Source organism: Pseudonaja textilis, chromosome 2 (assembly GCF_049901715.1).
Source record: "Pseudonaja textilis isolate UNSWEBS1 chromosome 2, rPseTex1.2, whole genome shotgun sequence".
Classification (NCBI taxonomy): Eukaryota; Metazoa; Chordata; class Lepidosauria; order Squamata; family Elapidae; genus Pseudonaja; species Pseudonaja textilis.
Window position 1 is genome coordinate 213,843,653 of NC_141991.1, and position 13,483 is coordinate 213,857,135.

General features: G+C 34.1%; 1 protein-coding gene and 1 long non-coding RNA gene across 12 annotated transcripts in view; one reads left to right on the forward strand and one right to left on the reverse strand.

Annotated features, from left to right (window-relative positions):
* The window catches only part of LOC148127357 (uncharacterized), an 826,567-nt gene that overhangs the window by 764,367 nt on the left and 48,717 nt on the right, over window positions 1–13,483 (forward strand). The gene's annotated exons all lie outside the window — the stretch shown is intronic.
* The window catches only part of PAM (peptidylglycine alpha-amidating monooxygenase), a 156,904-nt gene that overhangs the window by 51,965 nt on the left and 91,456 nt on the right, over window positions 1–13,483 (reverse strand). For all 11 annotated transcript variants that reach the window (XM_087927008.1, XM_026719558.2, XM_087927007.1 and 8 more), the window contains 5 exons: window positions 10,406–10,454; window positions 8,192–8,259; window positions 6,936–7,016; window positions 3,946–4,022; window positions 1,412–1,515 (listed from right to left, as the gene is read on the reverse strand). In XM_087927008.1, the coding sequence (XP_087783134.1) occupies window positions 1,412–1,515; window positions 3,946–4,022; window positions 6,936–7,016; window positions 8,192–8,259; window positions 10,406–10,454 (379 nt within the window). The remainder of the gene's footprint in view (window positions 1–1,411; window positions 1,516–3,945; window positions 4,023–6,935; window positions 7,017–8,191; window positions 8,260–10,405; window positions 10,455–13,483) is intronic.

A 13,483-nucleotide genomic window follows, 5' to 3' on the forward strand; every position in this document is an offset into this window, starting at 1 on the left:
TCTAGAAATTTATTGTGAGGTATCAAAGGTTGACAAGAGATCATGGAAGGTAGGATGGATGAGTATCCACATAGTGATGGATGAATCTACCACTAGTCATAAATAAACACAACCAAAGTATTGATTTTCTTGAAGACCACAGTAGAAAGACATTGTATGAAGGGTGTGTTCATGTGAGGTTTCACTTAACTAGGTTGCTTAGCAATGGAGTTACCAGTCCCAGTTGCAATTGTTAACCTAGGTCTACTATAGAATCTATACATACTGTATATACTGTAAAAAAAGCTGTTATATGGATTTAATAAGGAACTCAAACAAGAACTCTCTACTCTACTCTACTCTACTCTACTCTACTCTACTCTACTCTACTCTACTCTACTCTACTCTACCCTACCCTATCCTACCCTATTGTACCATAGAAATTTTACAGTTGGTGAGTTAGGAGATGAAGGCAATCATTTTTGTGCCATATTATATTAACTCTATGAATGAGGTACAGATACTGTATTTCAGAAACAGCATCTTTATCATGACACATGTTCACTATTAGAACACATTAATTCTTTATTTCTTGCAAATGACCCAATTTCCCATAATCACTATGAATGGTAGCATATAATGCCTTTAAAATGATCATTTATACATCCAAATTTCATTAGGATATGTAATATGATATAAACAAATTGATCCTAGCTGATTCTACGAAGTTGCAAAATACATGTCATTGTGAGGGCTTCACATATATACTGTGTGTAGTAGATCAAATCTGTCAGGCTTCAGAGAGTTCAGCAATAAATGATGACTCTGCAGACATACAATCCCTTATTCATTGCTTGGCTAATCTTGGCAGATGATTCTGAGAAACCTCAGCTAGATTAGAGACTTTATTAGAAAAAGACTAAAGCCTGCAACACAACAGTTGACTGTCATGACAGAATATGGAATTCTGACCCTGTTATGTCTACCCTCCAGGATTTAAATACTTGGCTTTCTTTTCTTGCTTTTCTCAGCCAACTGAAACTTGGGCAGTCTCTTGATAGCTTTGATACAAATGAAAAATGTTTTCACAATATTTCTCACTAACCCCAAAACTGATGATTCCAGCTTTGTCAATTACACTATTAACCACAATGATTTGATTAATGTGCTGGTGAAAAAAATATCTCTGAGGAGTTTTTACCCATAGTATCAATAACCCCATCTGTTTTCACTGGCAAAATAGGCAATATTAACAGTTAAGACTTTTCTACCCATTAAGAGTGTTTGTGTATGTGTGTGCGCATACACACACACACACAAATACATGACAACAAATTAGCAGGAAAACATTTTTTTCTCCCATGTGGAGCAACCATTTTGATTCTCAACTTTTATATAAACATTAATTTAATATACATATTAACACACATACCCTATATAAGTTTCTGAAGATCTGCCTTCACCAGTAAAGACGCATCTTGCTGCCAGAATATCACCATACTTGATTTCTACAGGATTTTCCACAGGATAAAATGCCTGAGAAATGAAACAACAGGAATATTAATTTCAAGCTGTTAGAAAATTGTCTTTCCTCCATTACTTTTTATAATCATTATAAATGTATAAAATGTATCACTGGAGTGTATTTTGTATTTCATATTCTGGGCTTCATTGGTGTATAATTTAAAACACATTTTCTTTTTTATGGATGACAATAATATATTATTTTATATCATGAAATAAGCTTAATTCTCTTTCTTTATTAATCAAAATTTATTATTTTATGCTTTCCTAAAGATGAAAATTCTGCTTTTTTGCCACTTTCATTTCATAACATCCTGTAAAATGAATCATGTTGGGTACTTTAGTAGCATTGGTGTTGGTTGAATTTTGTAAACCCAACTTACTAGTAAATCAGAGACTCACTTGCGTATGTTCTTTACTGTGTCAAATGATCTATAACATACAGCATGCAAAACCTTTAAAACACACAAATTTTTCCTATGAGATACAAAACAGAATAGAGACTATTTTTTATAAAAACGGGAGAGAAAAGAAATTATGTCTCCAGGTTGTTTACCTTAAAAAATGTTTCATTAACAGTTAGGGTGTTCTCCATATGTATTAATTATGTGGCATTAAATTATATAAATTGTAACAATTAGAATTTTACTGATAAAGTTTTATGTAATTCTATGACAGTAAATGGAAGGGATTCTTTATTATTCTATTCTGATCTGTTTTCAACAGTGTGACTGAGTACCATCCTCATTCCTTTCTTTTTGCCAAAAACAGACATAGTAAAAGAATTGGAAGAAACAAATTTAATACCAAAATGAAATACATGATTCATACTGTAACTATGCAGTAATACATGTCACTTAGTATCAGTTACAATGTTAAAGATATCCGAATGCATATTAAATAGTCACTGTATCCCTCCATATTTTTTCACATGCATATTAAATATACATTAAGTGTCTATGTGTTTGATGTGTATATGTATTAAACAAGGTCCCTATTTTCACTGATATTAGAGTGCTTCATAGCATTTTATATCTTGAAAATTTGTCTCACTGAACACAGTGGCGCTTATTTCTTAATAAAGTGACAAAATAATAGTTTTTCTACCTCAAAATTTGGCTACCCGGATAACAGGAAAAAACTGGAAATAATCAAAGTGTCTCGCAATGCATATATATTTTTCTCGAATAGCTGATTCATATACCCCCTGCAAATTTGGAAGTGAGAGAAGCAGAATGAGAGATATAGATGTTTGTAGTATAAAAAGGGAAAAAATCTCTAGTGTTTGGTCTCTATTTTTTTTCAGTCTTGCTCAACATTTTCCCTTATCTTGGAGCTTGAAGTAAGATAGGCCTGCTAAAACATTTGAGAATTTTTTAATAGATGTTAATAGATGCCTGTGACATTATTTTTGTCCATATTTTATATAAGGTTGCAATCAATTGAAACTACTTATCTAACATGCCATTTAAATATTTTTTAGGTTTAATCTTCAACTACTGATTTAGTGACATTAGTAATAGTGAAAATAGTTCTATTGGATAATGTGCTTATATTTAATTTTGTCTTTAAGCAAAGTCCTTGGACAAAAAAAATGACTCTGGGATCAACAAGGCAATGAATGCATCTCCACAAAGCTGAAAGTCTTCAGAGCAATGGTTACCCTTTTTCTCCCAGGTGGATATGAGTCCTGGATACTGTACTGATGATACATGACACATTTCACATGTGCGTCCTACAATTCACTCTTGATAAGATCATGTCTGAAACCTAGAGGTCTTCAAATAAACAGAGCTCACTAGCATTGATTCCCTGATTATTAGAGACCTGATGCGGTGGTGGGACACATCACTGGAATGGACCACTACAGTACGCCTCACCAGTTGCTGTATGGTGGACTAGAGATTGAAGAGACCTCATGGTAATCCATACAAGTACAACCCAAGATGCTGTGAAGGAAACCATACACTACTGTGATAGGAATTAGAAGCTGTGGCTGCTGATACAACCTGCTGGCAAGCCCTGTGCTAGCCTGAGTAGCTTCAAAGCCAGACTCCACAAAAGAAAAAAGAAGAATCCAGGCTGTGACTGCAGAGCCACCCCTGGGTGGACAAATGAATTGTGCAACAGGTAGCTTCTTTGAATCAGAAAAAATACCTATTATATTAACAAAGCATATTTTCCCACCACAGTATTTCTGTGAGATGGGTAGGGCTGAGAAAGGAGGGCCATTTCAAAGTCTTCTAGTGACCTTTCAAAACTGTGTGTAGAACCTTATTTTCCCCATTCCTTTTCCAACATTTTAACCATTATATCATGATGATTCTGCTGTTTACTTTTATATTCTAAATATTCACCTGTCCATTAAATTTTAAGAAAACAGAGTAATTTAACAGTGAAGCCCATTAACTCAAAATAGCTTTAAAAGGCAAGTAAACACACCTGTGGCAGTTGAGGACTTTGGTGGCCAATTGGTGTCCATTGACCATCTCTGACTCGATACCCACTTACTACTTTTCCTGCAACAAAAAATATTTCCTTCGTAAACAAATACATATGGAATTAAACTTTGTGTGGTACCACCATTTCACTGTTTAGCAAAATAAATATGCAGAAATAAAAGATTTTACATGTTCATCATTTAAACTACTTGACAATGCTAAAAGTTTGGACCATTGATATTTGCTCTATATGTTTTTCTCCTTAGAAATCCACAGATCATTCCCACATATTTACATTAATATTTCAATGCATAAGATTTTATAATACAACATTTAATAGATTAACTTATAAGGAGCTATCAGAATTACAAAATGGAAAAAATGTGTATTATACATCAGTTATATAGTAGTGGTTTATACTTTTATGTTACATTTTCTTCTGAATATGGCAAACTTTCTTCAAAAAATTTGCACTATCAATAGTTTTAATCACCTAATCACTGTAAAAAAAATCTAAAAGTTAAACTGGTGTTTGTACCATTTGTCTAAAACTTATACTTGCAGAGCTGCATTTATAGAAAAAATCTGGACCAGTCCAATGAGTGTAACCAAACAATGAACTCAATATGCTGGTTGTCATCTTTAAAGCCCTTCATGGCTTGGGACCAGGTTATCTGAGGGACTATCTCTTGCCAGTCACATCTACCCAACCTACTAGAGCAGGAAAGAAAGGAAAGTTGCGGGTCCATACACCTGGTGGGACCCAGAAGGAGGACCTTCTCTATGGTGGCTCCCTCTCTATAAAACATCATTTCCCCAGAGATTAGAATGGGTCCCACTCTAACAGTCTTCTGCTGAAGTTCTGCCAGCAGTCTTGGGAAACCCAGACAAGGATGGAGCCCATTAAATGTTGTCACCAATGTGAGGGGTGTGGGGGATATTATATTATTTTATTCATTTATTATTTGATTATCTACTTGTATTAATTTTATGTTTTTGTATATAATATTTTTATAACCCAGTAAGCTGCCTTGAGTCACCATGTGCAAATAGGCAGCAATATAAATTTTCTAATAAATAAATAAATAAAAATTATGTAGTGATTTTTGTGGCTGACTCTAACAAAAGTATTACCTCACTTAGACCAAATACCACTTGGCTTCATATCCCATTAGCTCCAGGGGTGGGATTCTACCAGTTCGCATCTATTTGCTAGAACCAGTTGTTAACATTCTAAGCAGTTCGGAGAACTGGTTGTCAGAAGAAATTACTGGCCTAATCTTGTAAGGAAGTCAGGAAGGAAACATTCTGGTGTTGCTTACAGAAACTGCCTCTCCGTTAACCCTTACTACATTCTTGGCAGGACTAGACTTTCTGTCTCTGGAACTTCTCTGGAGTTTTTTTCCCCTCCTTTGCTGGTATTTTGCTTGTGTAGAGTGACCATTCAAAGTTACAATGTCACTGAAAAAAGTGACTTATGACCATTTTCCACACTTAAGACTGTTGCAGCATCCCCACAGTCATGAGAGGCCAGGCGAGGAGATGCGTGCCTCGATGTGAATGATATTGAGTTGGCCACACCCAGCCAATAACATGACCACCAAACCATGTCCACCTACTCACATGACCAACAAGCCACACCCACAGAACTGGTTGTTAAAAATTTGAATCCCACCCCTGATTAGCTTCCCTCAGTTAGGACAACTGGATCTGGTGCAAACATCTGAACAACCACTAAATGCATATAGTCAGGGATGGGATTCAAAAATTTTAACAACTAGTTCTGTGGGCATGGCTTCGGTGGTGGGCGTGGATTGGTGGTCATGTGACTGGCTGGGTGTGGCCAACTCAATATCACTCAGATTGCATCTCCTCACCTGGCCTACCATGACTGTGGGGATGCTGCAACAATCGTAAGTGTGAAAAATGGTCAAAAGTCACTTTTTCCAGTGCCATTTAACTTTAAATGGTCACTCCACACAAGAAAGTACAGCAAAGGAGGAGAAAAAAAACTCCAGAGAAGTTCCTGAGACAGGAAGTCTAGTCCTGCCAAGAATGTAATAAGGATTAATGGAGGGACAGTTTCTGTAAGTAACACCAAAATGTTTCCTTCCTGCCTTCATTACAGGATTAAGCCAGTAATTCTAACAATCGGTTCTCTGAACTGCTTAGAATGTAAACAACCGGTTCTAGTGAATAGGTGCGAACTGGTAGAATCCCACCCCTGCATATAGTTAAGATTTTCTGCACACGAAATCCTCTCTTATTGACAGTAAAATGTCTATCATTAAGTGATGTGGTTATAAAGCTTAGTGATGGCAGTTCTGGCAATTTCCAGTTATTATTGTTAAATAAATCACTGAGTCGTTAAGCAAGGACCTCGCTTAACAACTCACAGTGATCAGGACTGGCTTCCCCACTGACTTGGCTAACAGAAGTCAGCAGGGAAGGTCCCAAATTATGATCATGTGGTGACAATCAATACAGTCTGATTACTAAGCACCTAGATCACAAAACCACTGGGGTACAGAACAGCTGGACCTTTGAGGATTGACCATAAGTAGCATTTGTTCAACATCATCAGAATGTTGAATGAGAACTGAACTGGTCATAAAATGTGGACCATCATATCTCTTTACTGTTATTTAGTGTTTCTGCAGCCCAGATATGGAAACTATACTAAGTAATATGAATATCTACCAATCTGGACCAGATACTTAGCACATGTAAAATTTAAGAGGATTCCTACCCTAACATTCTTCACTGTAAGTAAAATTAATATGCATGTGGGATACACTGTGTGTATATGTCCATGTGTTTATGTGTATAGTGTAGATATTATAGAATAATTTACATTACAATTAATAACCCAATTCCATCTCTTAGCATTCAATAGGCCATACTATCTCAATCAGGATATCAAAAAGTGGGTATAAGAATTAAGCCTAAACTACTAAGGAAAGGAAATTATCAATTAACACAAAGACTTACCTAAGTGATGGGTGTGTACTCTATAAGCAAATGGATGCATTGGATACATTTTATAATGGCAAGCAATATCTGCATTGACCTCTGTTAGAAAATAGATATGAAGGACATTAAAAATTATGCTTACATATTGAAGATAATTAGAACTATGTTGCAAAGTTAAACGTAATATATGGCAATATACTCATTCCAAAAGAGCTATAGGCAGAAATTTTCCTTGCAATTATCCACAAATATCTTTGCGTGGTCGATCTTTCATTCATGCATTGACATTAATGGTTACTGTACATGTTTGCATATATTCATATGCATAATACTGTTCTTACCTTACAGAGTCATGTAATAAATCCACAAATACATGGAATAATATCAGCTGGTTTGGGGGATAATGTTAAGCAAATATTTCCTGACAAAATATCCTGTTTTGAAGTTTTAAAAAATCCCAGTATCATAGAATTATGAGTTCATAATTAGAAAAAGTAGGGTAGGAATGGGGGAGAGGCTGCAGATTTCAGCAAATCTGGAAATGACCAGTGTAATGAAGAGAAGTTTAATTAAAACCTATGAAACTGAACTGATTCAGAAAATCACTGTAAATATTAAGTATAATTTCAAAATTGGGTTCCATGATAACGTTATTTAATCATGGAAGTGAAAATCTTTGGTCTTTTGCTTGCAGCCAATGAGGCAAGAAAAGCTTGAAACTGAACCATATTAACTGGAAGTTATAATCTATTGTGAAACTTGGGTAATGATTAAGAGAAATTAAAGTTACTATATTGTACACTGCATGATTTGAAATATTTAGGAGGCTCATTTAATTTCTCTGTGTATGTATGTGTGGAAATTCATAGAAAATGAATATGATGACTCACAACTAAAATAAGTACCTAAAGCATTAGAATTTGGTAATGCAGCCTCTCTTTACATTTGAGTACAAGTGCCTGCTTGTGTATATTTCCATCATTCACTGGAAAATTGGAAAAAGTACTCATTAAAGGAATACAATCCTGTAGTCCCAATGTGAGAATAATAAAAACATGGATTTAGAAGTCAGTAATTATTAGAATTTGATACTTTTTCTTAGATTGCAATGTTGATGTTCTGATATGGCAATCAAAGAAAGTAGTATCTTAACTTGTTCTAACATTTTTCTAATAAAGCTTTTAGTATTAAAAGTCCACACCAATAAACTATTTGAACTGAAAAGAGTGCAAAGGCAGGGAGGGCTGGGTGGACAGGAAAACCTATTTGTTCACCTTTTTCTCCAGGTGGTATAACAGTATCCACGGACATCATAAGATACATGCCAGCAATCAGAGGCTGCCTTTTAAAGAAAAAGAAGAAACCTGTATCAAATTTACGTATATTGCCCTAATTTATTACTTACTATATTTTACTTTACTAATAACAAGGTAACTTTAACTGAATCTACCCAATCTGTATGGATTGCTTTTTTTTTTTTAAGAAAACAGCTATTTGGCTATATATAGCACCTTTAAAACTTTAAAACCAATATACACATCTTGAAGCGGTGAAGGAGGAGTGTGCAAAAGTTGGCTTGAAACTCAACATTAAGAACACTAAGATCATGACATACATCCCTGTCAATTCTTGGCAGCTAGATGGGGAAAAAATGGAGATAGTGACAGGTTTTATTTTCCTGGGCTCCAAGATCACTGCAGATGAGGACAACAGCCAAGAAATTAAAAGACACTTGCTCCTGAGGAGAAAAGCTATGCCATACTATGACAGCATACTAAAAATCAGAGACATCACCCTGCCAACAAAAGTGTGTATAGTCAAGGCTATTGTTTTCCCAGTTGCAATGTATGGCTGTAAAAGTTGGACCACAGGCTGAGCGCCAAAGAATTGAGGCCTTTGAACTATGGTGCTGGAGAAGACTCCTCCTCCTCCTTGGGGATCAAACCAGTCAGTCCTAGAGGAGATCAACCCTGACTGCTCTTTCGAAGGCCAGATCCTGAAGATGAAACTAAAATACTTTGGCCACCTAATGAGAAGGAAGGATTCACTAGACAAGAGCCTAATGCTGGGAAAGATTGAGGGCAAAAGAAGAAGGGAATGGCAGAGAATGAGGTGGCTGGATGGTGTCACTGAAGCAGTCAGCGTGAGCTTAAATGGACTCTGGGGGACATGGAGTCATGATGGATTGGACATGACTAACAACATACATACCATTATATACTGACAAAACAGAGAATTTATGGACAGTTACTCCAAGTCAAAAAAAACAATTAAACAAATACAATGCACTTATAGTAGGGAGGTATGAGGCTTTTACACCTCTTGTGGTGAGACAATCACAAGTGTCAAGCTTCCACATGTACGGCATACAATTCTTAATTTCATACTTACAACTAATTGTAAGCATTTACAACTAACTGCTCTACAAGGCACTCACTTTCCCCATATTGATTATAGAGAAGCTAGTTTTAAAAGACGTTTGGCATTCATCATGGGAGAAAAAATTAAGGATTAAAATAGTCTTTCAAGGTTCTTTATTGGCCAGTAAATATTCTCTCTGTTAATTGGTCACATCAATATTTTTTTCCATTTCTGTGTCAATAACTGATATCATTTTCAAACAGCTCTCATTCACAGTCAAAGTATCAGAAGATACATCCCACCAATATTGCCTCCTTTCAAAATGCATCTGCCGCCTAGAATAGCATACCCTGAGAGGTCAAGACTCCCCCATCCTGCTCTAGTTTAGAAAACCTGACCTCTTTGCAGACTTTGACCTAAGATAAGAATGTGAGTGTGTTAGAAGAATGTGGGATGTTCATTCTGGGTTAACCATTATCTGTTGCTGATTGGCTAGGTTTCTTTTCCGTTTTATTCTTGTACAATGACAACACTGCTCGGAAGCGGATATGTTAAAAAAATACATGTTTACATAGACTCCTCTTTAAGTTGATGAATTAATTAATTGCTAATGAAATAAAGGACAAAATAAATAAGTAAAGGATGATGAATGCATAAAAAGCAAATATCCTCTTTGCATGGAGACAGGAGAGACAGTCGCATAACTGAAGGGGGAAATGGAACAAGCTATTGTTAAAGAAACTGAGGTTAACAAACAATTCATAATCAAACAGCAAAAAGTGGTGAAATTAGATTTGTGCTAAATAAATTTTTTACACTGAAAGCTAAAGATAAAAAAGTAGTAGTTGGTAATCCTTTCCAAGGAATGTTTACTTTGGCTACATATTTAAAAGTCAAACATTTATTTTTCAAGATAGAAAGACAACAAACGTACTTTACTGAAAATAGCCTTTCTATAATTTAAAAAATATATTATCAAGTCACTTTGAAGAGTCTATTCATTAAATAATCTGTCTTCTTTACAGGATGCACGTGAACTATCACTAGAATTCTCTTCTGTTAAAGTTCATTTATCTTTTCAAAAGAATTGAAGAAAATATTTAAGAAACTGTATGAAAGATACTTACTTTTGATTAGTCAGATGCAAAGTAACTCCAGAACAGTCTTTGTGCTTATCTGCAAAGATATTAAAATGGAGCTTAAGCACATTAATTTTCTTATTAGTATTGAGTGCAATAATTAAGTATATGACTGGATAATTTCTTATTGGAAATATCAATATGAAGATCAAATGTTTATTATCTAAAACCTTTTCTTTAGTCCCCTCCTTTGGGCTTCTTGTCATTTAAACTGTAAACATTTGGTAGCTCTCCTCATTTTTTAACCATATGGATTGCTTTAGGAAACAATAGTTTTTACACAAAATATTTTAAATAGCTGGAAAATAAACAGTTGCTAGTTAAAGAAAAGCTTAAAAAAAACAAACGAGAAAAGAAGATCATTACAGAGATATGGAAAATTGGAATTCCCTTTTAGAGAACACAGATCACATAACCTTTCTTATTTTATCCTAAAACAATCCTGTGAACTGGTTTGCTTTCATTTTACTAAGTCAAAGATGTTCCACTGACTGATTATAATTTGCTAAGAGCAACTCATTATTTTTAGTCAAGCAAAGAACTGGATATTTTTTCTAGATCAAGTCAGGCATTGCTAATCCAGAAAGGGCAGATGGTACAAGAACAACAGAAACTGCATTGGAATAGAGACTGTTCTACATCCATTTCCTCCAGATTTAATGGTCTTATACCAAACGCTCATATATTTCAATTCTTGATTCATTAAAGAAATCCAAAACAAATGCAGAAATCGACAGTTTATAAAACAGCATTGTAGGGAATTTCTAAGGAGGTAAAAATGATATGAATTGCTATAAACTGAAATTTATTTATTTCATCCCAAATTATATAAAATTGTAGAATTCACAAGCAGCTTTATCACATTTTCATCTGTAGTAAATAAAAACAATATGAAAATAAACTAACATCACAAGTGAAACCCCAGGGAAATAATTGCTGCCTTTAAATCCATATAGCTATATACTTCAGAAAAATTGCCTGCTGTACTAAAGTAAAATAAAACCTTCAGCTCTGCGTAACAGAAAGGGTTTTTTTTAAATAACATACTCCTATATTAAATACCTACAATGTACAAACTCTCTAAAAGAATTCCAACATATGGACCTTTTTTTGTTTTTTGTTCTCATATCTCTATTTTCAAAAATGGCAATGTCTAACCAATTTTGTCTGGGAAAAAACAAGATCATAAAATTTGCTTTCTTGGCAAGTACATCATACGCTACACGGATTGCCTGAACACAATGATCCTTATAGAGCATATGTTGTCCCCATTTCCCTCTCAGTCTAGGATTGTTGCATTTCAGTTAGGCAGCAAGTATATATTTCTTTAGAACAAATGAATTATTAGCTTCTATTTGCCCTATGGCAATGAGAGGAAAATGTATTCAACCTACTCTCGGAAGCAGATTTCTTTCAAGCTGATTCTCTAAGCAGCGTTTCCAACAGAGATCAAACAAGAATCTATGCTTACTGCTGTGGATTTAATAGCACTTCTGAACTGCAGAGTCTCTATAGAAAATCCATTGTGATAGGAGTATCAGCTCCTGATTCTTTGATCACTAAAAAAAAATAAATGGTAACTGCCACTCAAAGAATACATTAAAGGTTTATAAAACTAAAAAAAAATCCTAAAACCTACTTATTCTACCATCGTTATATTTTTTAAAAAGCCCAGAAGAAATAGAAACCAATTTTCCACTCTTGCTTATTTGTGAAATATTACATGGAAGTGGTGATAAATGTACCCAATGTTAATAAAATAATTTGATATTGACTATTCTAAACTAGACAAAAATATAGGGCAAACATAGTCACAAACAGGAAAATGATAAAAAGGTTTACTTAAAAGTTTATCTTAAATGTCATATCTTGCTGCATAATGTATGAAGGCATGTGGAGGGATGCTTGTAGATGCACATCTAAGATATATATATAAATGCACATTTCAAAAATAAGAAAAGAGTCTATATATCTAAATAGGAAATGGCCATTTTAAACAAAACTATCTTTTTAATTAAGTTAATACTTATGATGAAGAATACAATGGATTTTGTTCTTTTTTTTTTGAACTTTTGCCAATGTAGTCTATGATGAAGACCGAATGAAGATCAGACCCTGGTTAAAGAAATAATGTCTTCTGCATCACAAACTTTGTTAAATTAAACAGCTGGAAATATTAAGGTGATATCCCATGATGACAGTAATTTTCTTGGAAATAATAATAATAAATCATAATACATAATAACAGTTACATTTTCTATTCTAGCCTAGAAGAAGTTCCTAGCTGTTTCCCATTTGAATAATAACAGTTTCAACATTGTCTTATTTTTTTCAGGAATAATCAAGACCAGCTGTGTCACAAAGTTACTGAGAGTAGAAATTAACATAGTTTAAAAACTATGTCTAATTTCTTCAGTCCCTTGTAAGTTCTTCATAGGAATGCATTTTTACTATAAACAAATTTGGAGCTGTTCTGTAAAAACAGAATAAAATATAAACATTAAAATTAACAGAAAAACGTAATCAGATTACTTTGGAAAAAGAAAATCACATGTATGTTAACTAGGTATAATTTCATGGATCAGACATGTTGCAAAGAACAATAAAGATTACTATAAACTCTCCAATGCCTTCAATTTAGCCCTGAAAAGAAAATAAGTAATGGGAGAGATAAGCAATCTAAAAATGTCATCAAAATGCAGTTTAAATTAATTTCAACTGAGCTAACAATAGTTACCATGAATTACTCATTTGCTGCTCTTATCAAACAGAGGTCCTTGGCACTTATAAATCAGAATCCACTTTCACTTGCTGAAAATTAAACTCACAATACAATATACAATCATTACTGGAATGTGCTGAAATGGCATGCTGTCACAACTGTGAGATTTACATGAACAAACTACCAAAATAGTCTATATAATATTTGCAAAAACTGAAATAATTTTTTTACTAGAGGCTACTAGAAATATAGTGAATAAGCATAATCTTTTCTTAATTTAACATCCATTTGATTTTATTCTATTTAATTATTCTACCATCATTATTTCAGAAGACTAGTTAAAA